This window comes from Chionomys nivalis, chromosome 4 (assembly GCF_950005125.1).
Source record: "Chionomys nivalis chromosome 4, mChiNiv1.1, whole genome shotgun sequence".
Classification (NCBI taxonomy): Eukaryota; Metazoa; Chordata; class Mammalia; order Rodentia; family Cricetidae; genus Chionomys; species Chionomys nivalis.
Window position 1 is genome coordinate 62,456,285 of NC_080089.1, and position 27,074 is coordinate 62,483,358.

Here is a 27,074-nt window from a genome sequence, read left to right on the forward strand (position 1 = left end):
AACTCACTCTGTCGACCAGGCTGGCCTCGAACCCACAGAGATCCACCTGCCTCTGCCTCCTATGAGCTAGGATTAAAGGCATGAACTACAAAATTTGGCCTCTGAGTGGTTTTTTTTTTAAATGACTTTATTTATTATTATTTTATGTATGTGAGTGTTTGCCTGCATAAATGTATGTGCATATGTGTGGGCTTGGTGGTCATGGAGGTCAGAGGAAGGCATCATATGCTCAGAACTGGAGTTTCAGATAGTTGTGAGCTGTCACAAGGGAACTGTGAACTAAACCTGGGTCCTTAAGGGCAAGCGCTTTTGAGCTGCTGAGCCGTCTCTCCAGTCCCTGGGTGATTTTAAAAGTCATGCTATTTCCCCTCTCCAGGCGGATGACTATATGATTTTCTTTGGGATCACTTTCTTATTTAGCTTCTCTAGGATCACAAATTATATGCTCAATGTCTTTTATTTATGGCTAGAAACCGATTATGAGTGAGTACATCCCATGTTCCTCTTTTTGGGTCTGGGATACCTCACTCAGGATAGTGTTTTCTATTTCCATCCATTTGCACGCAAAATTCGAGAAGTCATTGTTTTTTACCGCTGAGTAGTACTCTAATATGTATATTGTCATCCGCCTGGAGAGGGGAAGTAGACAAGATTGCAGGGCAAAAACTGGGAACTTGCGGAACCTTCATCTGGCAATGGATCGAGGTAGAGACAGAGTCTCAATTTGGAGCAACGGTCTGAGCTCTTAAGGTCCAAATGAGGAGCAGAAGGAGGGAGAACTTGAGCAAGGAAACCAGGACCACGAGGGATGCACCCACCCACTGTGACAGTGGAACTGATTTATTGTGAGCCCACCAAGGCCAGCTGGTCTGGGACGGAATAAGCATGGCTTGAAACTGGACTCTCTGAGCATGGCGGACAATGAAGGCTGATGAGAAGCCAAGGATAATGGCACTAGGTTTCGATCCTAATACATGAACTGGCTTTGTGGGTGCTTAGCCTGTTTAGACGCTCACCTTCCTGGACATAGATAGAAGACCTTAGTCTTCCCGCAGGGCAGAGAATTTGGACTGCTCTTCAGTATCGAGAGGGAGGGGGAATGGTGTGGGGAGAGGAGAAGAGGAGTGGGGATAGGGAGAGGGGGCTGGGGGGAGGGGGCAATATTTGGGAGGAGGGGAGGGAAATGGGAAACGGGGAGCAGGTGGAAATTTTAATTAAAAAAGAATAAAAATAATAAAAAAAAGTCATGCTATTTATGATAAAGGAAAATTTTTACTTTTATTTTTTGGTAGTGCTGGAGAGTAGGCCAAGGGCCTGTGTGTGCTCAGGAGGTGCTGTACCAAGGAACTACATCTAGTGCAAGAATATTTTAAGAAATTGACTCATGAAAGGAAGCAGCTAAAACAGAAATCACCTTTCCCAACAGCAGCTAGGAAAGTCTGATCAGGATCCCAGTCCTTGAATGGCAAACTTAGCTGATGTGAAGAAAAGAGAAGAAAGCAGTGGCCCAAGCTAAAGATACATTTCAGCCAGACGTGTCAAATTTCACCTGACGACTTTGGCCTAGGCTCTGTGGGAACTCCTGAAATGATTTTCTAAACTTCTCTGCAATTTTAAAATAAAATAAAAATGGAAATCATTTTAAGAAGGTCTGTAATACTGCAGCAGAAAAGGATGGAAGGCACCGAGGTGACCGCAGCAGGCACGCTTGCTGGACAAAGCATACATGTGGAGGGCATTCACAGACAGCATGGGGCACAGGCCAGACAGGAAACGGGTAGGTGCCACTGCATAAATGCCACCCTTAGCCTCTTTCACTGCCAGGGTTTGAGTGGGCCAAATGAAATTCTGAAAAAGACCCAAACTATACAGGCTGCAATTACTACGTTCTATGTGGGAAATTTAATCAGGAATTGCCATTAGGATCTTTCAATCTTGAGCTGAGTATGTGGCTCATTGACAAAGGGTTTGGCTAGCAAACAGGAGGCCCTAAGTGCAGACCTTAGTACCACTAAACAAATAAATAAATCTTCCAAATTTATATAAAAGTAGTTGTTATATGAAATGCATGTTTTATTCATAGCACATGAATAGAAACTTACATTTTCAAAGTTTACTATTCGTAATTGGATTTAAAAGAAAAACAGTGATCATACTGCTGTTACTCAAAATGTACTTACAGGTATTGAAAAGCACTTATTACAGAAATTTCTGGATGAGACAGGACAATGTAAGAAAACCTACCTTGGTGAGAAGTAACTAAGCGGTTTGTGTACCTCAAACACGGCTTTAGAAAAGGAGGTTAGGGCTCTGTGTGCAAAGGTTTTGGTTGATAAAAATGACTAACAGCAACAGTAAACAACTGAGCAAATTTCCAAATGTTAAAGATCTAGGAAGCCAACTCCCTGTCCATTAATGCTGGAAGAGGCCAGACTGTTTCGCCTCTCTCAGAGCAGAAGGTACTAGTGGTGGTGGTGGGGATCAGCTGGCTGATACAGTGAGCAAGTCCATTCCATGTTTATATGTTCTAAGAGAACAGAATGCATTTTTAAAAAAAATTTTGGGACAGGGTTTCTCTATGTAACCCTACCTGTCCTGGAATTCACTCTGTAGACCAGGCTGGCCTCAAACTCACAGAGTTCTGACTGTCTCTGCCTATAAATACATATAAATGTTATGATAATAAAATTAGAATATGAATTTAACATAAAAGCATAAATGATGATAGTTTTATCAATGGAAATAAGACAAATTATTCAAATGTTTATAAAAGGCATCAGCAATGAAAACAGCTTCTCCTTGAGTAGCGGGAGGAGGCCCCAATGGTTAGTGTGGGGCATGAGTAAGTGGGGTTCAACTTCCTGACTCAGAAGCTCAGCTGTGTCCTATGAGACTTCCCTGTTACAGGATGTGTGTCACTGACATTAGTGCAATAGCAAATGAGTGACGAGAAGACACACAGACAAGACACAATCTAACAGATTCAGACTGAAAGTAGTAAAAGAAATACAACACCAATTTTATGATATTGGATAAAATCGTAATTTTGTTAGGGATTCAAAAAAGAGCCATTATTGCTCCAACTGTGAAAAAAGGTGCTATATCCCTTGAATGTGTGTAAGTATTCATTTATAAATGAGGAGAAAATCTGTCCACTAATCTGGAGGATCATTGGCATTCAGTAGGCTAGGATGCACACAACCACCTAACAAAGCCTTGACACTAACAGTACTTATATCTGCTGCAAATCATTCACTCCTTGACATGTCAAGTGCATGTCTTTTCAGGGACAACGTCAATCAACATTAACATTAGCATTCAAAATACAGCACGGTATGCCGCTGCTTTAGACATAAGAGGGAAATAAATGTGGGGTAGTAGGCAAAGGCACTCTTTGTAAGAATCTAGATCCAGTGGGCAGCAGGGATGAAGCTGCAGAGCTGGGAGGCTAAGATCAGGTACTTCCTATGGATTTCTTCAAGGGAAAAACATTCTCTCTTCATATATCCTACATGAGAAAATTTGAGTCACATTTCACAAATGCTGACAGGGTTCATCTGGTGATGACCTTCAGGTCTTTGGACCTGCCTTGCATGCTGGATTACTTGAACCAGGAAAATTAAGTCCATGTTGGGAGACATGAGAAGATCTCAGGCTGCGCACAGTGGCACATGCCTGGAGTCCTGGGGAACTGAAGCTTGGGGAACAGCTGAGCCCAGGCGATCAACAGCAAGATGCCACTTGAAAAAAGAACTCTGAAGCAACTGTGTGTTTGTGGATGCTTCTCCACTCTTCTTTCATTCTTCTTCACTATTCTCACCATTCTCTCTTGCTCACTTTCTTTCTTTCTCTGTCTTCCTCTGCTTTAACCTTGTTTTCCCTTTAATATCTTTTTCTCTCCCCACCTCCTGCCTCTCAGAAAACAGAGTGAAGGAACAATGGGTCTGGAGACAGACCACCCTGCATCTAGGATAGCACTGGCCAGGGTGAGTTACTGAACTGTGCTAACCGTTTTGCTTAGTATTGGCGTTCTCAACTATCCTCATCTTAGAGCTGCTCAGGCGGCGTACTCGTACATAAGCAGACCACAGAGACTGGCGCTCTAAGACGCACACAGACCTATCGGATTCTGTTGCTGGACTGGACAGAGCTGAGACTATTTGCATGTGCCTTCTTGCCCTGGCTGAGGAATTGAAAGGAAAGAAACTGATGCCACCTTTGGAACACTCAGGAAAAGTCATCAGGAAATGGGAACCAAAACAGGCTGTGTGTTGGGGCCGGGCGGTGGTGGCGCACGCCTTTAATCCCAGCACTCGGGAGGCAGAGGCAGGCGGATCTCTGTGAGTTCGAGACCAGCCTGGTCTACAAGAGCTAGTTCCAGGACAGGCTCCAAAAACCACAGAGAAACCCTGTCTCGAAAAACCAAAAAAAAAAAAAAAAAAAGATCCAAGTGTAGGCAAGTGTAGGCAAGCCTGTAGGGCATTTTCTTAAGGGGGCTGGAGAGATGGCTCAGTGGTTAAGAGCATTGCCTGCTCTTCCAAAGGTCCTGAGTTCAATTCCCAGCAACCACATGGTGGCTCACAACCATCTATAATGAGGTCTGGTGCCCTCTTCTGGCCTGCAGGCATACACACAGACCAAACATTGTACACATAATAAATAAATAAATATTTTAAAAAAAACAAAACAGGCTGTGTGTATGCGCATTTTTCAAGCCACGAGGGCCAACCCATCAGGGTGACAGCTGCACCTGGGCTGCTAAGACCCTCATGGTGTCAGACGCTCCCCTGGGCCAGAGTGGAAAAGAATCATCAAGTCCAGGGTCTATCCAGAGCCTCCCGGCACACACACACACACACACACACACACACACACACACACACACACCCCATGTTGAAGGCACTATACAAGTGTAGGACAACAGAGTTTATGAAGGCTATCAGAAGAGCAAAGTGTTTCTTCTACTCCTACCGCCAAAGCTCTCACCACTCTGCCCTGCAGCACTGCAGAAGTGGAAGAATGAGCCTTGTTTTGTAAGAGACTGCTCCTGATTCCAAACCACCAGCCCTGCCTGAACCGGTACTCATGTTAATGCTTCTTGCAAAATTTTCAATCACCTAAAAGCAAGCCCTGTACTTAAAGCTGGCAGCTTTTCTGCTGACTCTCCACTTCACAAGCTGGGTGGATCAGAAAGCCCAGTGGCCTGGTTTGTGCTCTACACGGGAGAGAGGCAAGATTGATGAGGCCGGGGAAGAACAAGGTGAGTTTCTATTTTCCCAAGTTCAATAGACGATGGGAACACAGGACGTGCAGACTCCCCTGCTTTCCAGCCGTTCCCTCGTCTCTTCCTGCCCTTTATTATACGAGTTGCTATACTCTAGAGCCAAGAACTGCCAAAAGCCGCAAAGCCGTCGTTACCCTCGGAGATTAGAAGAGGAAAGGAAACATTTTTATTTTCATCTAAAACACTGATTTCAGCACGGAGATGGCATCCTGAATAATCCGCCTCACGTGCAGATTAGAAGCTGCTCAGCAGAGGCAGCATCAGAAAGGAGAGTGCTAGTCACCCTGGGCAGTTCACACCAATAATTAGAAAGAAAAGAGGAAAGCTGTGAATTACAATGAACTGCGCCTGAGTAAGTGTCCATGTTGGATTAAAGAATCTGAGTTGTCAGTTTGATGTATAATGAATGTGAAAATAAGCCATTTAATTAAATGGTACATGATATAATCACTTTGTTCTGCATTAAACCACTTAATTTAACAGAGCGTCTTTACTTTAGCAATTGTTTACGATTACAGCACCCAGTGACTCTTCTTAGACATGGTTAGCTTACATTATTCCAAATCTCAAATCTGGAACTTACAAAATAATGCTTGTTTAGATGATATGATATAATTTGTCTATTTATTAGTGAGTAAAGAAGACAGGAAAACTTCTCATCACAAAGGGCCCAGAATCCTAAAGTCTCTAAAAGATAAGACAAAGACTAAACCCAAAAGCATAAGAAGACCACAAAACCATCTAATAACAAAGATATTTCGTTCACAGACTGCTTTCACTCACTTAAATTCTTTACAAATTCTATGTCTATAACTAAAAATGCCCCCTGTAACAGTTTTCTCTTTGATGAAATTAGAAACCTGGGCACCAAGGTCTCTGCAATCACAGAAAGAGGAAAAGACAGAAACAATGGGCGGTAAGAAGGTCCCAACAGTCATCTGGGACAGACAGAAAAGGGACACATCTGAGGACAGAGGAGTGGACTTGACAAGAAGGACTGACATCATAATTCTCTTACACTGAAGCCAGTATACTTACTGCCACTGCAATTCTCCCGAGGACATGCTCTGGAATTTTCCTATATACATCCAAGGATCCCCCTGTGGAGACAAACATCCGTGTTACTGCAATCCAACCACTGGCGCCGTGCACTGGCCTCTCCTTCGTGCTTGCCTCGTGAGAATGTGGTTTCCACGTTCGTATGACACACACCAGATATGGAGAGCAAAGTGGGTTTTTAGTTCTACTTTTATGATGACATCATTGTTCTTCCAGAAGAACATGGCCAGCTATTTCCCTTTAAAAATCCACAGTCATTAAAAGGGAAGGAAACTAGAGGAGGGTAGAACCTGCCCTTAATGAAAATGCAGATGTAAACAAAACTGCCGAAAGGGACCCGATGGTCACATCTGACGTGCTTCACGTGCCAGCTTTTCACATGGAACCTGGAGCCCTTATCTTAGAATTTCCACACTTATCAAACAAACACGGGTGGGCACGCATTTCAGGATACACACAAAGACTGGCAAAGCCGGAGCACAATGCTGTTTTCTCATAGACATTACTCAGGACATTAGGTAGCATGAACAGTAACTAATCAACCCCTGGCTCCTTGACAGCCATGAAAAACAATGAGGTAAAAACAAAACTAATCTCTTCAAGTTCTAACTTGTTTCATTTTAAGCTCGCCTATCTATCTATCATCTATCTATCTATCTATCTATCTATCTATCTATCTATCTATCTATCGTGTGTATGCATGGGATGTGTGTGCCCACCTGTGGAGGTCAGAGGTCAACTTCTGAGAGCTTATTTTCTCCTCCCCGTGTGGGTGCTGGGGCTGAGCTGAGGTCATTGGGCTTGGCTTGCAGATGACCTCACCCGCAGCACAGTCTCACTGATTCTCTATTTATTTTTACTAAACTGTGACTCACTGCTATACTGTCTGCTTTATCTGTCAACTTCAACTTGTGCTAAATCACCTTTGACATTTTCCAAAAACTGAAAAGCACTAGACAGGTTCGTCCTGCTGCCCTTCCCGTGCTCTGAGAGAAGTGTCGGCAGAGAAATAAATGACACAGCAGAGCCCTCAGAAGCAGGAGACCGGCCAACTAGATGAGTGCTCTGTGGTTCAGTCCTTGTTGATTTTCTGTTTGTATGCTTTTGACTTGAGACAGCGTCTCACTATGCAGCCCTAGCTGATCTGGAACTCACTCTGTAGACCAGGCTGACCTTACAGTCAGAGATTCACCTGCTTCTGCCCTCCAATCAGCCATGCCTGGCTAGTCATCCTTAGACTGAAAATGGCAGAGGATTTGGGTCTAATTCTTACCCAGTTTCATGATCGTTTCTATTCTATAGATCTAGCCAAAAAGGGCAACTAGGACTTTAAGCCACCTGCAGCAACAGTATCATCACTGTGCCCGAAATCACCACAGTCTCGGATTCACCACAGTCCCAGAATCACCACAGTCCCAGAGTCACCACATTCCCGGAGTCACCACAGTCCCGGAGTCACCACAGTCCCAGAATCACCACAGTCCCAGAGTCACCACAGTCCCAGAGTCACCACATTCCCGGAGTCACCACAGTCCCGGAATCACCGCAGTCCCGGAATCACCACAGTCCCGGAATCACCACAGTCCCGGATTCACCAGTCACTGTGCAATTCCCGAGTCAGCTGTTTTGAGAGCCCAACTCGTGGGGAAATATGACCAGGAACGGCGATAATGGTCATCTCAACAACATGACTTACATAATCTGCAGGGGAGGAGTACTTCACTAGCTAACAATATGATGAGAACTAAGCTAATAACATATAATATCCCCTTAAGAGTCAAACTGAGAAGCAGTCTTTCATGGCTATGAGCAGGGTACCCAGGATATTTGGGAAGTAACTTTTTTTTTCTGTCAAGGCTAAAATTTCATATTTATAATGTGACTACTGATGACTTAAAAAACACCTAATAAGGTTTGAAATGAAATGCAGTTAAGGACATGTTCTGTGCGAATAGGCTATTAAGTGTGCCACATTCTCTAAAGCTACCATTCTGTTCAAAACGCTCCACGCATCACAAAGCTACAGCTTCCTACGTATGATGAAAACAGGTGTAGGAAAATGATCACTCCTTGAGGTAACTTCTGCTCGCCGCTCCCAGGCTCTGAGCACAGTCTGACTAGCTGGGGTATAACTAACTTTGTGTTATGCCTCTCAGTGCTACTGGGGCGAGGCGAACAAACCAAACAAGACACTCATGCGATGAGCGGAAACATCCTTATTTACTAAAACAACATTTTTATTCTAGATGCCCTAAAAGTGAAAGCAGCCGTGCTCCCACTGATTTTTCAGGTAAATTGGTAGGGGCACGGATGAGTAAGTTCAAGATGAAAAGCTTCACGTGTGGGATCTGGGAAAATGACAACAGCAGCTTACTAGAGCAGCTCCTTGGGAAGCCAATGGGCTCAGCACTCACATGCACCAACAGGGAGGGGATTTAGTTCTATGCGAGTTACAGAAGAGGCTGGAAGGAGCACAGACAGTGGTCTCACCAAGCTCAACTGGAAGTCAAAGGTGACACAGCAACCATTATCAACAGAGTAAGGAAAGAGGAATCTCACTGGCACTCAGAAACACCCCTGTAGTGCTCAGCCGCCCACGTGGACAGGTCTTCATGTAGCTGGCTCTGCATCATCGCTGTGCCCCACCCTACCCACGCTCACAGAGGTAAACTAGGAGGTGGAAATGCCACTGTGGATGCACTCGGTCGAGACAGCCTGAGATTCCACAAGATTCCAGTGGGCACCCTTTCTGCAGGCTCTCCGGCAGAGGGTCTGGTAGTGGGCACCCTTTCCGCAGGCTCACCGGCAGAGGGTTGGGTGAGTTCTCACTTGCTCTCACTGCCGGTTCTATTCTCTACACTGCTCCAGAAGGCAACTCTCTGACTCAGCACAGCAGAGATGTGAGGACCAGGAGTGCTAATGGTGAAGCCGCCAACCTTATTTGACTTTACTTGCAACTGAGTCCCATAAATGCCAATATGACAACCACACTCAAGGGTCAGCAGATGGCAGAGCTCACAGCAGACCCGAGCAAGCCTCTCAACATCACCAAACAAACCCACTCCCCTCTCTCCCAACAACGCATGGCAGTGGGGTCACATCTTTAGGTGATTCTTACCTCTCCACATTGTGGTATGATGACACACACTGACAGTTTCATGTGGCCTGAGATTTGTTATTCAAGACTGTTTTTTGACTGAACTGGGACCTGGGATCTCAGACACTGAAGCAAGGGCTCCTCCACTGAGCTACAGGTCCAGGTTAGGCAAGCCCTTTGGTTCCAGCATTGGAACTTTTAACTTCTTATTCAGGTCACGGGCTTGCTCCCTGTGAGTGTCACCTCTGTTTTCCCTGGCCGCTCCCGCCCATCACAACCACCTATTGTACTGCATGCCACCGCCCACATGGTTAGCCAGAGGAGGACTGCTCGTAACAGCAAAAAAAAAAAAAAAGAAAGAAAAAATTAATATTATTTGGGAGCGTGGGGGTCATGAAGCAGGGTAGAAGGGGACAGGGGAGGAAGGGAGGGGAGTGGAGAAAAATGTATAGCTCAATAAAAAGCAATTTAAAAAATTAATACAAGGTCTCTTTTAAGTTTCTCCTGGCTGAAAATATAAAAGCCCTTTCCTTCTTTGTAATGTAGGCTTTTCTGGGAGAGGGGAGCACAATTTATTCCCATGGTGATAACTCAAACATGTCTATACTCTGAGATCTTCCAGGACATTTCTGAGTTGATTTTGTTTTGACTGAGTATAAAAATAGGTTACATTCTTCTCCTAAAAAACTTCCCAATGTCTTCCTAATAAATTCAGCCTCCACCCTAAACTCCTTGCTAGAGCCTCTGAGGTCCACAAGGTCTTGCTTGGTCTATGCTCTGACCATTCAGGCCTCCTGACCAGCCTCTGGTCCTCACAACATCACTCTGGCTACCACGGTGGTCTTGTGTTTATCTGGGAGCACGAACACGGGCTACTCTCTCTGCTGGTAAGAGCATCCCAGCGGTGAGCCTTGACTAGCTCAGTAGGGCTCCTGCTCGTTGTCACTTCTGTCTCTGATGCCCACTCGGCACCTGTGTGCGCTATTAGCCCACCCATCCTGCCTTATGCTCTCACGGTTTATTCCTTCCTGAGAATGTACTCTATGTCCTAGAATATACCCTGCAGGTCAAGGTCACTCTAGAATACATGTCCTGTGAGGACAAGGGCTCAGTCTTGGTCACCGTGGAGTCCACAGGTTTACAATGGTATCTGAAAGAAAATATTTAGTAAATATTGCATATAAATCACATCATGAGATAAAAATAAACCAGAGAGGAAGATGTCAAGAAACTGGACTGCACAGGAGGGAATGAAAGCTGGAGGGTGATACACAGAGTGATGATTTTGTGTGCTTTGTGTTGTACATGACCAGAAGACCCTATTATACAGCCATTATTAGAAACCCAACGGGAGGCAGGATGCTAGCCCTTTCTGCCCAAAACAGACTATTAATACTTAGAAATGATATAAACAGAACAGGAACTTGTGAGGTTAAGTGTACAGTAACTGAAAGACACAGGACCAATAGCACAAGATAGCATACGAGAGACGCAATATAGGGCGAGCATCTCTACCCGCTGAGCCGTCTTGATGGCTGGGGATGTTTCTACTCTTGGTCACTGGTGAGCAACACAGCTGCTGTCACACTGCAACAGGCTACTGGGTTTGTATGCTAGTCAGTTCTCCTGGGCTTCTGTAGTGGTCAACTTGCTAGGTCCCGTGATAACTCTGTTTAACTTGTAAGGAAATGCCAAGCTGTTCTAGTCTATTTTACACCATTTCAGATTCACATGAATGTTGCCTGAGGATTCCTCCTTCTCTATGCCTTTGCCAACACGTATTATCATGTGGTTGATTTTGTTTTGTATGTACGCACAGTCGCAGATGTAAACACGTACTTAGTTTTGATTTTGTTTTGTATGTACGCACAGTCGCAGACATAAACATGTACTTATTTTGATTTAGGCTTCCTTAACAACCACTGTTGTGGACATCTTTTCACGTGGCTGCTGGCTATTGTACATCTTCCTTTAAGAAATACAATCAAATCCATTGTCTGTTTTTAAGCGAGTGACTTGTGTTTTTATTGTTGAGTTGCAGTATTTTTTTAGTAATTACAAGTAACTGCAAATGATCTGAACACTGACAGACTAGAACAGCTAAAAGTTCCTCAAAACTTAGGAGTTGCCACAGGATCTGATAACTTTGTTACCATCAAAGTGTGATGACCTGAATGTGATTCCTGGGACCCTCAAGGTAGAAGGGGAGAGTTAGCTCCCATAAGCTGTCCTTTGACCTCCAAGAGCAAGCAGAAGCACACAAGCATACTTGTGTGTGCATGCATTCACACGCACAGACATGTGATAAAAATAAATACTTTTTAGATGTAAAAAGTGGAAATATCCTAAGTGACTATCAATGAAAGAAAAAACCAATGCTGTACAGCCACTCAATGAAATACTCTTTAGCGGTGAAAAGGGATGGTGGATTGCTACTGCCACTGTTAGGGATGAACTTGGAAATGATATACTAAACAAGAGACGCCAGGCACAAAGGCTGCAGACTACAGGATCCTGGTGACAAACAATGTGCAGTATCCAGAACAGGCACATCCACAGGGGAAGGAAGGAGACCCACGATTGCCAGGGGAGGGGGAGATGGAAGGGATGAGATGAACAACTTCTGTTGGCTGGGGATTTCTCTTTAGAATGTTTTGAAATTAGACAGCAATAAGTTGTAGGTTTCAAAAAGATAAATTTTATGGCATATGAATTTTATCTTAATAAAAAAGTGTTTTGTTTTGCTTTTTGAGACAAGATTTCACTGTGTGGCCCTGGCTGTCCTGGAACTCACTCTGTAGACCAAACTGGCCTCAAACTCAGAGATCTACTTGATTCTGCCTCCCAAGTGCTAGGATTAAAGGCGTGAACCACCAATACCTGGTGAACAAAATGCATTTTAGTGTAACTGAAACATTATGCAGACCTCAAATGGTGAAAGTTCAAAGAGTGGCCTGTACTGGAATTATGAACCAATGCTTTCTAACCAATGTGTCCACCCACACTACCTATTTTGTTATATGATTTGGTATCATACCAAGGATACCCACAAGAGTGCTTGTGTGTTTGTGTGTATGTACTTGAGCGAGTGTATGTACCTGTGTGCATGTGTGTATTTGTGGGTGTGTTAGTATGTGATGTGTGGTATGCATGTATGTATGTGTGGGGCATTGTGTGTTTGGCTAAAGAAGTAGGAAAGTGTGCCCGTGTGTGTATATGTGTTATGTGTGGGGGGTATATGTGTGTGGTATGTTTGTGAATGCATGTATGTGCAGTGTTTGTACTTGCGTGTGTGTATGAGGTGTATATGTGCAGTGTGGATGGTATGCATACCTAACAAGATAGAAAGGTAAATCATTTGTGTGTATTTGTGGTATATATGGCATGTGTGTTAGTGTGGTGTATATGTGTGGTAATTGTGCATGCATGGTGTATGTGTGTGGTGTGTGAACCTAAAGAAGAAGATAGGTGAAAGCAATTGCTCATGTGTGTATATGTTTACATGTGTAGTTTGTATGTGTGTATGTATAGTGTGTATCTGTGGGTATGTGTGGTATGTGTATGAGTGGCATGTATGTATATATGTTTGTATGCAGTGTGTTTGTTTGTATATATGGTACATTTGGGTATGTATGGTCTGTCTATATATGGTACATGGACCTAAGGAAGTAGAAGGGCACGTAGGCTGCATTTTAACAGAGGCTAGAAACTTAAAAATTGACCTTGTAAAAGGTGAAAATGTGTCCAGATTTAACGTGGATAGCCAATAATAATGACAACACTTCAGTGACAGGATTCACAGTGTTCACATCAAGGAAGAGCTACCGATAGCAGTGAACAGAAAGCGGTGAGGGCAGGACTGAAGTCCAAGGAGAGCCAAATGCATCTCGGCTAAACAGCTGTGTTGAAAAACAATTTCTTCTCTAGCAATTAAGAACCTATCTCTTTCTGAAAGACACAGGACATTGGGTTAATAGATTTCTTTAGAAGAAAATCTGTTTTGGCGACTGAAACATTAAAAGAACAGAACATCTGTTCCCCGGCAAAGGCACGCTGCACAGAAGCGGCGAGGACCACGTGCCGACTGGACCTGCGTGTCGTCTGTTTTTAGTAAAAGGAAACCAACTTGCAGTCTTGAAATTACAGCCCAGCTACAAATATTTAACACCAGGAATCTTTTTACAGGAAGGGACTTGCTAGTGTAAAGAAAACAATAATTAACACACTTCAATCATTCTAAAATTTACTTGACATCTATATCAAAACCAAGTTTAAGGCAACTGATTCCAAATGCCATTTTGAATATAGTTTAAAGGGAGAACTTACCATCCATGAATTCTGTACAAATTGAAATCCTGTTTTCTACAAAAAATGCCCCGTAAAATCCTATGATATATGATGAGTCACACTGCAACAAAAAACAAGACAAAAGTGGTTTAAAACCTGGAGCTGACACATAAACATGTTTATAGATAAAAGTGACCAAGAAAAAATATTACCTTATAAAGAATTTCCAACTCAGACATGATCTGCTTCTGCAGCTCCAGTGTAATGTCTAACAGAATAACCTGAGTACAGACAGACAGCAGCATCAGCACCAGTGTTATGTCTACAGAATAACCTGAGTACAGACACACGGCAGCATCAGCACCAGTGTGATGTCTGCAGAATAACCTGAGTACAGACACACGGCAGCATCAGCACCAGTGTGATGTCTGCAGAATAACCTGAGTACAGACACACGGCAGCATCAGCACCAGTGTGATGTCTGCAGAATAACCTGAGTACAGACACACGGCAGCATCAGCACCAGTGTGATGTCTACAGAATAACCTGAGTACACACAGCAGCATCAGCAACAGTGTGATGTCTACAGAATAACCTGAGTACACACAGCAGCATCAGCAACAGTGTGATGTCTACAGAATAACCTGAATACAGACACATGGCAGCATCAGCACCAGTGTGATGTCTATAGAATAACCTGAGTACACATAGCAGCATCAGCAACAGTGTGATGTCTACAGAATAACCTGAGTACAGACAGACAGCAGCATCAGCACCAGTGTGATGTCTATAGAATAACCTGAGTACAGACACACGGCAGCATCAGCACCAGTGTGATGTCTGCAGAATAACCTGAGTACAGACAGACAGCAGCATCAGCACCAGTGTTATGTCTGCAGAATAACCTGAGTACAGACACACGGCAGCATCAGCACCAGTGTGATGTCTGCAGAATAACCTGAGTACAGACACATGGCAGCATCAGCACCAGTGTGATGTCTGCAGAATAACCTGAGTACAGACACACGGCAGCATCAGCACCAGTGTGATGTCTACAGAATAACCTGAGTACACACAGCAGCATCAGCAACAGTGTGATGTCTACAGAATAACCTGAGTACAGACACATGGCAGCATCAGCACCAGTGTGATGTCTATAGAATAACCTGAGTACACACAGCAGCATCAGCAACAGTGTGATGTCTACAGAATAACCTGAGTACAGACAGACAGCAGCATCAGCACCAGTGTTATGTCTGCAGAATAACCTGAGTACAGACACACGGCAGCATCAGCACCAGTGTGATGTCTGCAGAATAACCTGAGTACAGACACATGGCAGCATCAGCACCAGTGTGATGTCTGCAGAATAACCTGAGTACAGACACACGGCAGCATCAGCACCAGTGTGATGTCTACAGAATAACCTGAGTACACACAGCAGCATCAGCAACAGTGTGATGTCTACAGAATAACCTGAGTACAGACACATGGCAGCATCAGCACCAGTGTGATGTCTATAGAATAACCTGAGTACACACAGCAGCATCAGCAACAGTGTGATGTCTACAGAATAACCTGAGTACAGACAGACAGCAGCATCAGCACCAGTGTGATGTCTGCAGAATAACCTGAGTACAGACACACGGCAGCATCAGCAACAGTGTGATGTCTACAGAATAACCTGAATACAGACACATGGCAGCATCAGCACCAGTGTGATGTCTATAGAATAACCTGAGTACACATAGCAGCATCAGCAACAGTGTGATGTCTACAGAATAACCTGAGTACAGACACACGACAGCATCAGCACCAGTGTGATGTCTGCAGAATAACCTGAGTACAGACAGACAGCAACATCAGTACCAGTGTGATGTCTACAGAATAACCTGAGTACAGACAGACAGCAGCATCAGCACCAGTGTGATGTCTATAGAATAACCTGAGTACAGACACACGGCAGCATCAGCACCAGTGTGATGTCTACAGAATAACCTGAGTACAGACACATGGCAGCATCAGCACCTGTGTGATGTCTGCAGAATAACCTGAGTACAGACACACGGCAGCATCAGCACCAGTGTGATATCTACAGAATAACCTGAGTACACACGGCAGCATCAGCAGATGTCCACCTTTATTTACACAGCACGCGGAACACAAAATCTAAAGAACTGTGGTAGTTTATTTATGTAACACCCCCCACTCCCAATTATAATTCTCAGCACCAAGACACTGTCTCTCTATCTGCCTAAGCCTTTGTACAGGAGGAGGCGGTACAGAAGTGATTGATGGTACCCTGGAAGAAACCAGGTCTCAGAGGTCAGCATTAATGGCTTTAAAAGTCAGTTAAGTTATAACACTCAATTTATGTGCCCTATTTTAGCCACACTGGCTATTTTCAGAAGAAGATCATTAAAAGAGAAGAGCCCTGTGAGCCACAGACTCAAAGACAAGCAGAGGGGTGGTAAATAAAATAACGTTTTAAAATGGGATTTTTAGAAATAAAAAAAAATGGGAGTTTAAAAGTCCTGCCACCTTCCTTCCTCCCATGTGGGTGATGCTTCTTTACAAATGCTGACAGTTGAGAGCTGGACAGGGTCACAGGTCATCTGACTCCCACGATTTGCCAGGGCCCCCCGAAGTGTTGTGGTTTTCCTTAAGTATCTGCCACTAATGTGGATTTTATGACACAAATATCCATGTGTGTGGACCTAAACTTGCCTAGGAGATGCTCTAGTTTAACTCAGACTCCTCACTCCTCAGCAGGTGTGTGCACTGAGGCTAGGGCTCAGCCGTTTTCACAGATGCTGGTCGAGCACTCCACCAGAGCCACACCCCAGCTCAACCACCATCTCCGGTTAATATGCACATTGTGTATATTCTTAGTGCTGACACCCATTTAAGTAAGAAAGAAAGGTGTGCGGGGTGGGGTGGGGGTGGGCTCTGCCTTTTCTACCAACGCAGACCACTAGCCAACACTGTGAAATTAATTCCAATCTACGGAGTCCTTTTCTCTCCCTCGACTGGGAGCCTTGCGTGAGTTCCCATCACCTGGAAGACGTAAGTCCAGAGCACCAGGAGGTTATGCCTCAAGCGACCCCTTCCCTCACTCTTCCTACACAGCCGCCTTCCTGCCACCCACACCGCCTCACCAGCGCTTCCTCTCTCCACTCCAGTCACTGATCACAAAAGCTAGTTTGACCTTTCAGAGCTAGCTTGAATGCCTCACGACCTCCACACACCCACCTCAAAGTCCTTCCTCAGAACTCATCTCTGGCTTGACCCTTCCTCATCTTTACCGCACTCGGCTTCAATGCCCCAGACGTCTAAAAGCTTTCTTGCTTCAAGGGCAAGGGGGGGTCTGAGCGTTCTTTATCCCTCAGCGCCCAGCACCAGGGCTCACAGTATCACCCGGTCACTGAGAAGGGGCCTTAATTAAAGTGTTCCTCAAGGACAGTCCTCCAGATGTGCTGTTATTAGACACGAGGGGACTGGATCATGTGATGTCTGCAACTAAACCAAAAACCAAAGACGCGGACATCAAACAAACCAAAGTGCCGCACTGACCAAGACTGGGGTGGGGACTACTGCATTCGTGGAGCTGGTCCACTGCTCTAATCGGTTTGGAGCTCTCTTCCATGACCCCAAAAAGCGAATCAGGTCATTTTGCAAATTTGAGAAGGGAAGTCATCTTCATGCCACCACAGAGCACATTGAGGCTCTGTTTTCCAGGAGCCTGGTACTTGCTGAAAGATTAACTCCCTCCCCTGGCATCCTTGCCAGTGAGCTTCAAAACTGCTAAAAATGAACAGGCCAGTCCTTCCTCTGAAGGCAGTGAGGAAAGCAGTGACTGGATTTTCCCTTTGAACTCTGAGGTCAGTGTCGACCGTCCAAGTCTTCACTCCTCAAGCTGAGCCAAGTGCTTCTGACTGAAAAGGAGGAACTGGAAGCAGCTCCTAGAGAAAGGCTTCAGCCTGCGTGGAGGTACCTTCCTGCCTTCCCACTGCTCTCCCTCTGCTAACACCTCCAGGACACACGAGGATGCGCTGTCAAGTTAAATACAAGCAGTCAACTGACTGAATTATAATTTACTCTGTGCTCAATTTAAATTAGTGTGAGACTATTAAAATATACAGTATAAATACGGCAATTCATCACGAGCTGTCATGGATGACTTCATTTATTTGCTGGAGTGGCATGCGCTCCACTAAAGGCAGGGAGAACAAAATCACAGGTCAAATTAAGCCGCTATTCTGTTTTAATTCACTTATTTAATCTGTGGCGACATAATTGTCTTTTACAGTATGTACAACTCAGAAAGGAAATTTGGGAGGATTACAGCCAGGATACAAATGATTAATCAAATGGTCCATTTAAATGCTGTTTTAAAGGCTGCAGAAACCCAAAGCACTCCAGGAATGATAATCAACGCATGCTGCATACAAGGCTAAGAAATCCCGTTAGATGGATTCTTTTCCCAATCAGAAAACAAATAATCCTGGGGAATCCAGTAAATTCCCCAAGCATTACTACTGGAAAGACTTTATAGGAGGCATTAGTGGCAGAAAAGGTTCTGCTTGCTGGATGGCTAACAGTATTTGTATTTGTTTTCTGCTCTACTTATTTGCAATGGTCTTGCTACCAATACCAAACAAACAAAAGCTGGTCGAAGGCGTTTCAGCAAGTTTGCAGGTAATAATCAGTTATTTCTGACGTGTATTTAACATCATTTTCTAAAAATGCTCTATGAAGCAGAAAAAAAATCTAAATAAAACTTCCTATTTTTCCTAAAATTCGCTTAACAAAAAAAATACCTGGAAAGTTCTCTTGTCACATCTCAAGCCCAGGGAAGGAAATTCTGCCATGTGCTGCTTGTCTTTAAAGAGCAGGACTTAATGACGAATGCATACAAACTGGAAATGCTACTAGCCAGGCTCTCCTCTAACTGGTCCCACAGACATCCAAAGTGTGGCCAACTGACCACGAGCTGAGAAACGAAACCCCTATGGCTCCACGCAGGCAGCAGAGCCCTGCAAGCGACTCCACCCAGACAAGAGCCATGATTTGCTGTTCTGTACAGTTCCTCTGTGACACCAGGCAACTGGGGGCACTGGGAGGTTCAAGTGACACGCTTCAAGTCACACAAAAGTCAGGAGTGGATCAAGAAAAGATCAAATGTGCCTCTAACTCTTAACCTTCCATTTCACCCTTTAATATAACAAAAGGAGCTAAGAAATATTCTGGGGGAGAGCAATGGTCCATACAAAGAACACTAGCGGGTATTCTGTATGTTGCTAAACCTGTTTTCAGTAAGTTACTTCAAAAGATAAACAAATGCTGAAAAAACAAAAACATAAATGACTAAATTAAACAACAAAACTGTATTCAATCAGTAACTTATGTGTTTCTACACTCGCTACATGTAGTGCCAGGCCCTGTAGGAAGGCAACAAAACACTCAGTTCTGTTCTCCATGTTTAAAAGATTTCAATACATTAGAGAAAATGGCCATGACACCAGCAGCCGTGTGCAAGGTGGCATGTGGCCGCCTTTAGGAATTACATGCCGAGAATTCCGGAAAGTGGCTGACAGATGCAAACATGTGACAGAATCAAAGAGCAGGCCCTTGAAGGTTGTTAAGGGTTCTAATAGTTGAAGACACGGATGAAGGCATTCTAATTAGAGAGGCGCACAGGAATTAACTTGTTGAAATGAGAAAAAACATCCTAGGTTCAGATGAGGGCACAAGTTCATATAAAACAAAAGGCACAGAGATCAGAAAACGTAAGAACAAGCTATAAAAGATGCATTGTGGAGGGTTCCACCTCCCATCCAAGAGTGTTTTCAGTGGTCTGGGCTGTATGGTGGTTGATATCGATTATTCTATATTGATTGATCTAACAGGTCCAGAATCTCCTAGGAGACAAGCTTTGGGCGTGTCTGTGGAGGAGTTGAATTGGGAGACCCATCCTGAATATGAGCAGCATCACCCTGTGGGCTGGGGTCCTGGACCAAACAGAAGAAAGAAAAGGAAAAGAGCACTGTTTTTTGTCTCTTTCTGACACAGATGCAGAGTAGCCAGCTACCTTGCACACTCCTGCTGCCATGATGGCTACCCCCTCCAACTGTGTGGCAAAATCAACCCTCCCTTCCCCAAACTGCTTCTGCCAGGCATTTGTCCCAGCAGTGAGAAAAGAAACCAGTGGAGAAATGACACGGAGCCTACTACTAGGTTAGAGAGAGGAACGGTGCTGGGGAACTGCACTGGGGAACTGCACCTAGGGGTGGAGATCAGCAAAGACAAGGGTTGGCATCCTGGCCTCGGTGCTCTCTAGGTACAGGACCTTGGGCAAGTTGTTTAACTGCTCTGTGTCTCAGGTTCTACATCTGCCAAATGAGAAGGAGTAATAGCAGCAAAGGTCATAAATGAAGATAACATATGCAAAATATTTATCAGCATAGGTCATCAATAAGTTGAAACTTCTATTTCCTGAGAGAATTGTTCAGAAGCTGGGTATTTTTTAAATTGAGGTTCTCTCCTCTCAGGTAACTTAAGGTGATATGGGAAAATGCTCCTGTACCCTGTAAAGATTTGTCACTCATATTGGTTTAATAAAACGCTGATTGGTCAATAGCCAGGCAGGAAGTACAGGCAGGGAAACCAGACTAGGAGAATTCTGGGAAGGGGAAAGGCTCAGTCTGCAGTAGCCACCCAGATGCAGAGGAAGCAAGATGAGAATGCTGTACTGAGAAAAGATACCAAGCCACATGGCTAATCATAGACAAGAATTATCAGTTAATTTAAGTTGTAAGAGCTAGTTAATAATAAGCCTGAGCTATTAGGCCTAACAGTGTTGTAATTAATATAGTTTCTGTGTGATTACTTGGGTCTGGGAGGCTGGGAAACGAAAGCACCATCTCCATCTATATTAAGCTTGTGTCAAGTTGACATAAAGCTATCTAGCACAGTTGTCATAATTATTCCATATAATCTAGAAGGTTTTTAAAAAAAGGTTGGGCACATCAAAGAACAACATGGAAAATGTTCTCAAAGCAAAAGGGCATACTTACACTTCTAGGGATTAAAAAAAAGAGTATTTGAAATTAAAAATAAAACACACACTGGGCAGGAGAAATAGCACATTAGACAATAAGGAGGAAAAGGCCAGTGTACTTGAAGATTCTAGAGGAGAAACATTTCAAAACTAAAACAGGTAAAAGACTATCATGAAGTGAACATGTAGGCAAAGTTCTCAATGTGGGAGCATGATTTGATAAAAGTAAAGGTGTTCCAAATTTGATGGAAGCTGAAATCACACATATTTGAGAACTTCAACAAACCTCAAGCATACTGAATTAAAAAAAAAGAATCATACTCAAGCCCAGCATAACCGTGTATTGTAAAACTGTAATCATAACCTGTAACAAAGAAAAAAAACTGAACAAAAGCCAGAGAAGCCAGGGGAGGGAACAAACAGAAGAACAATGAACACACAGGACAGTCAGCACACGGCTGGAAAATATAAAGTCAACATTGGAACAAGATCTTTAAAATTCAAAAGGAAAGCCAGTCAGTCTAGATCCTATATCTACTGACGGTTATGGACTAAGCCTCTGAAACTGTAAGCATGCCCCAATTAACACTTCCTCTGATAAGACTTGCCTTGGTCATGGTGTCTCTTCACAGCAACAAAGCATTGATAAAAGGGCCTTATATGAAGACTAAAGATGGATGCTATAAACTCTAGACAACCATCAAAAACAGTGGAGGGAGAGTAGGTACACAACCAGGACAAATGGAAAACAATAAACAGAACAAGAGATATAAATCCCATCATATCACAGAAAATGGAAGTGGTTCCAACACTCTAACTAAAAAAGCAGAGATCATCAGACTAGATTATAAGATACAACCACATGCTGTCTGAGAGAAATTCATTTCCTATACAGAGACACGCTAGGTTCAACTAAAAGGCCAACCAACATTAGTAGAAATCTAGTTGCTGCTGTGGCTAGGTCTGTATTAGCCAATGTAGATTTCAAAGCACAAATGGCCATGAATAAAACAATCACTGCATTAAGATAAAGAGGCCAGTTCCTCCAAATGATAAGAATCCTACAGAAACTAATAGCACATCTTCAAAAATGATAACAGAGAACAGCAGAAATTTAAGAAAAAAGAACCAGACCAAGGTCCAACTGTTGTTGAAAATGTTAACACTCTTTTTTCAGTAATTGATAGAATAAGTAGAAAAAATTCAGTTCAGATATGAAAGATATTAAAACTAAAGTCAACTTGATCTAACAAAGGTTTATACGATTCATTTTCTTCAGATTGTATATTCTTTTTATGTGCACAAGGAAGACTCACAAACAAAGACCATATTTTGATCCAAATTAATTTAGAGTAATTCCAATTATACAATATGTTCTTAGACCACACTGGAATTAAATTGAAGTCAATAACTGAAAAATACCTGGAAGCTTTCCAATATTTGGAAACTAAATAATAAATTTCTAAGAATTAATGCACCACTCAGGCTGTAAAGAAATGGTACATTTTCTCCAACTATAACCATTCTATAATCTATATGGTTTTTGCTTTGGTCATCAAGATCAAGTCTATACACAAAAAGTTAACCTCTATTCGATTCAGTTTGCAGACACAATACAGGCCCTGCTAGAAAGCCCAGTTCAAAGGTCCAGCCCAGTGAGCAGCTGATTTGTAAACTCCAGCTATCTCATATAGTGAAAATCTAACTAACAGTTATTTTGCAAAGTATATTCCTTTTCTAAAAAATTTTATGTGCATTGACTGTTTGGCCTGCATTTATTTATACCAGCATCAGGGAGTTGGATCCTTTGGAACCAGAGTCACAGACAGTTGTGAGCCACCATGTGGGTGCTGGAGTTGAACCCGGGTCCCCTGGACGAGCAGCCAGTGCTCTTTCCCACTGAGCCAACTCTCCAGCCTGAAAGTATATTCTTAAGTGACCTTTAGTCCTTTTCTGAACAGTCATTTGCCACACCCAGTTAGATAACTGTACCCATGAATCTTAATATTAGCCTACCCTAAACATAACTTAAAATATATGGAATATGAAAATTTTATGTTTTTACAAGGCCAAGAGTTCTCGATTATTTGTAGTGATGTTCTCTCCCTCTCTTGGAATAACTAAACAGAGATTTGACCGTCTTCACATATAAAAGCAGAATAATAATCTAAGACTTAGACAGGAAAACACTGCTCGGTTAATGGGATGCTCTCATCAAAGGAGAGCTCAGGGGAGACACAGAAGATGGTTGAATGCAGGTTAACAGAGGAAAAGGCTGGGAAACAGCTTATCCCCACACCCCTACTCCAGGAACTCTCGGGATCGTCATGTAAAATTGAGGCCTACAATGACCTCAATGGTGTCTCCTAAGCTCACCTACATGGCTATAATTTGTTTGGAGTTTCAAAGGCATCCTGAGAGAGTCTGCTGGGCCTCGCCACACAGGGTATCTGTTACTAAAACTAGACCTCACGATGATGTAGGTGCTGAACTAGGTGTGAGACAGAAAGGGAACCTTGGAATGTACTAGAATCCAGAGCTGAGCTTTAGTTTAACTTTAATAAAAATGGAATAATCATTGTGCAAATCCTTAGTTTCCTTAAGATATGAGACACAGAAATACAAACTGAAGTGTTCGGGCAAGAGACCAATTGTTTACTGTGGATGGAGTTACAAGGGTATCTTGGAGAAAGGCTGGGTAGACAGCAGAGGGTTGAAAAGCAGTCATTTGAACAAATGCTGCACAGTACCTGGGGGATGTTGGCTTTAGAGGCAGACGGACATCCTTTAAATCCTCACCATGCCTCTCTCAAACAACCTTGCACAAATCAACCCTATGAGTCCCACTTTCTTCAAATCTAAAAATGGGTTAGAATTAGCTCAGCGTTTTAAGGATTAAATATAACTTTAAAACGCATAGTGTGATACCCAGCACTCAGCAGCTATTCAAAAACGAAAACTTTCCATTACTAAAAGCCCAGAGACCAGAGACAAGGTGTGGCAAAAAATCATTAGCTGACCGGTGAAGCAGAAAGTGTGTCTGTAACGGCAGGTCACTGCCAGACTGCATGAGGGTCTGAATGGTGTGTCAGTAAAAAGCCTCCTGATGAAAAGAGTATTTATGCACCAGGAACTTAGGCTGAGAGGGAAAGGAAATCAGTGAGCACCAAAAACTTCACAACACAGAGCTGAGATGGTTCGGCAGGCAAGAGGACTTGTTGCACAACTTCAGCACCCATGTACAATGCCAGTCTTGGCTGCATGCTGTAAGTCAGGCTCTGTGGGAATAGGATACGGGAGGACCAGCCCAGCTCCAGGCTAAGTGAGAGAGACTAATAGAGCAGGCCACCCAGCATCCTCCTCTGATTTCTATGTGTGCATATGTCACACGGACCACACCCACAATCACATGTATTCACACACACACACTCACACTCAGACACATACAAATTTGTATAAAATATACCCAATGCTTACCTTTACAGCTAAAATTTTCCCACTTGGGACATGATATGCTCTATAGGAAGAAAAGAAAACAAAGTTACTTGCTATCATTAGGTAACCTACAGAATGGCTAAGGACATAGCATCAACTCAAACGTTTCTGCAACAATGGGGGACATACCTGGTACCTTCAAGGCAAATGGCCACACAGGCAACATATATTTATGTGACGCTAAATGGCTTATGAAGTGATTATGTGTCTTAAAATACTGCTCGAAAGTCACGCTGTTCTTATTACTCTCCTCTTAGAGTTTTGAAGCATGGGGAAGTTAAGCAGTTTGTCCAACACCCAAGTATGCAGCAGCAGAACTAGACCTTAAAACTCAGGTTTTCTGGCCCTGGGTGCCTTGTTGTCATTGTGTGTGTCTGTAGTCATGTATAAGCAGCAAAGTGAAGGCTTTTACTTTTCTTTAAGGTACATAAGTAGAGACATCATATCATAGTATTTTATCAAAATAATCACCAATCACAGGATGAGTTCTGACTATTGCTTTTTGTACCATTTTTCATAGGAAATACAGTTATGAGGCTTGAGTATGTGCCTCATTTTTTCCTTAAATAGAGACGTAGGCTCAGTGTGGTGTCCAATGAGAAGGGCCCCCAAAGGCTCAAATGTTTCAATGTTTCCAGTTGGAGAAGCTGTTTAGGAAGGAGTGGGAAGTGTGGCTTTGTTCAAAGAGTGCCTCACTGGGGCAGGCTTTGAGGATTCTAGAGTCTCTCTATCTGCTTCCAAATTGCAGATCAAGATGTAAGCTCAGCTGTTCCTGTCACACCTTTGCTTCACCATCATGGACTCTGTCCCTCTGAAATCAGAAGCCATGAATTAAGCACTTTCTTTTTAAAGCTGCCTTGGTCATGGTATTTTATCACCATAATAGAAAAGTTAGCAAGACACTCAGAGACACTGAAATAGCATTATCTAGATTAAGAAATATTAATAGGATTGAAGATATGGCTCAGTGGTAGAGTACTTACTTGCCCAGCATAAATAATACACAGTGTTAGAGTCCCCAGCACAAGAAAAAGAAAGGAAGGAAGCAAGTAAGCAAGAATTCATTCATTCATTTATAGAAAGTAAGAAATTTAGGTTTACAGAATAAAATCATTTTCTATCAAGATCTAATGTGCATACATTTACACTTTTACATTCACACTGCATGAACTACATATTCTCACCATTACTGGGACACAAACTATTTTATATAAAAATTTAAAATGAAACACATAACACAAGCAGGTGTTGTAACTGCAAGCCCATAGTGAACTGGGAAGAACCGCATCTGCCCCACGGAGGATTTCACATGCTCCCATCAGGGGACCGGTGGCCGGGATGTGAGTGGGCAGTGGCAGTGTCCACTTACGCGATACTGATTGTAGCATACACTGTATTTTCCCCAGTGGCTGCAGAAGTTGATGGACTATGTTTCCTTTAAAATATATGTGAGAATTTCCCACACAAATATAAATAATTCAAGGTGTAAGATTAAATGATGACATTACTTTCACTGGTACACTATAGATGCTTCCGACTCCAGCTTCATTAGTCAAGGACTAAAGGACGATGAAAGACACTCTGAAGCTGGGGGACAGCAGTGCTGGTTCTCTGAACAAGAGACAACACATGGCCTTCTGAGACCAGCTGTGGCCATGAGAACTCGATTACCCGAGAGCCCAGCATACACACAGCCCATTGGGAAGTTTGGCAACTTCATTAGCTTGTCAAGAAAGCCGATCTCTTTCCCAAAAGAAAGGTCTCCCATTTCCAGCTGAATTGAAAGGGAGACCTGATGATTTAATTATGACGCACGCTAATTCATCCATGCAAGTTTGGGTTCCATTTCGAGCAATAAAGAAAGCTTGTGGCTTGGTTTACAATGTGGTGACAGGGCCGATTTCACATTTAATCATCAGGGGGAAATGGATGACAGAGGCAATGCCAGGCTCTGAGCTAAGCCAGCTCTCTCAACTCGGCCATCAGCGTCCTACCTGTAGAAAGAGTTTGTTTACTTTCGGCAGATAGTGCATCTCGATTGTCTTGACCTTCTGCAGCACATTAACTGGAAAGTGATTAATGAAGTCTGAATGGAGGCTCTGGTTACACCAAAAGACAACTATACACCTCTGCAATGTTTTAATTAACAGCTAACGCTTCAAATTAGTTTGTAGTTGCCACAGTAATTACCTGTTCCAAAGAGCGAAGGGAGGAAGCATTTGTATGAGGCATTGCTTAGTGCTTCTCCCTGTGCGCTTCTCTTCGCCTTTGGGACTGGTACCCCTGTAAAACTGAAGACACAATACAGACACCTGGGGATGGCACAAGAATAGTCTGGGGTAAATGTCTGAACAGGAGAAACCTGCGAGGGGCTTTTTTTCTTAATTAAATCATTTGAGGTGGGAATACCCACTTTTGATTGGGATCTTTTGAGGTGGGAAGACTCTCTTTGACCTAGGCCACACCTTCTGATGGCAGCCTATATAAAGGACATGGGAGAAGGATGCTTTCTCTCTTTGCCTGCTTGCTCTTGCTGGCAAGTCCATGCGTTGCCTTCACCGGCATTAGAACTTCTTTACGATTCCAGCCTATGCTGAAGACCAGCTGAGACATCCAGCCTCTGGACTGAACCACTCCTGGACTGGCTGGACCACAGCCCGTAAGTCATTCTTCTAAACCCCCACATATATAATATATACAATAATATACTGGGTTTTTTGGTTTATGTTGTGGTGCTGGGGTTCAAGCCCATGTCCCGAAGCATGCTGAGCGAGCACTTTCCCACTGAGCAA

The 27,074-nt window shown here is 43.4% G+C and overlaps 1 protein-coding gene across 3 annotated transcripts in view; it reads right to left on the reverse strand.

Annotated features, from left to right (window-relative positions):
* Map2k5 (mitogen-activated protein kinase kinase 5) overlaps nucleotides 1-27,074 on the reverse strand; it is a 231,009-nt gene that overhangs the window by 127,667 nt on the left and 76,268 nt on the right. For all 3 annotated transcript variants that reach the window (XM_057767296.1, XM_057767295.1, XM_057767297.1), the window contains 4 exons: nucleotides 24,265-24,304; nucleotides 13,940-14,008; nucleotides 13,767-13,848; nucleotides 6,323-6,384 (listed from right to left, as the gene is read on the reverse strand). In XM_057767296.1, the coding sequence (XP_057623279.1) occupies nucleotides 6,323-6,384; nucleotides 13,767-13,848; nucleotides 13,940-14,008; nucleotides 24,265-24,304 (253 nt within the window). The remainder of the gene's footprint in view (nucleotides 1-6,322; nucleotides 6,385-13,766; nucleotides 13,849-13,939; nucleotides 14,009-24,264; nucleotides 24,305-27,074) is intronic.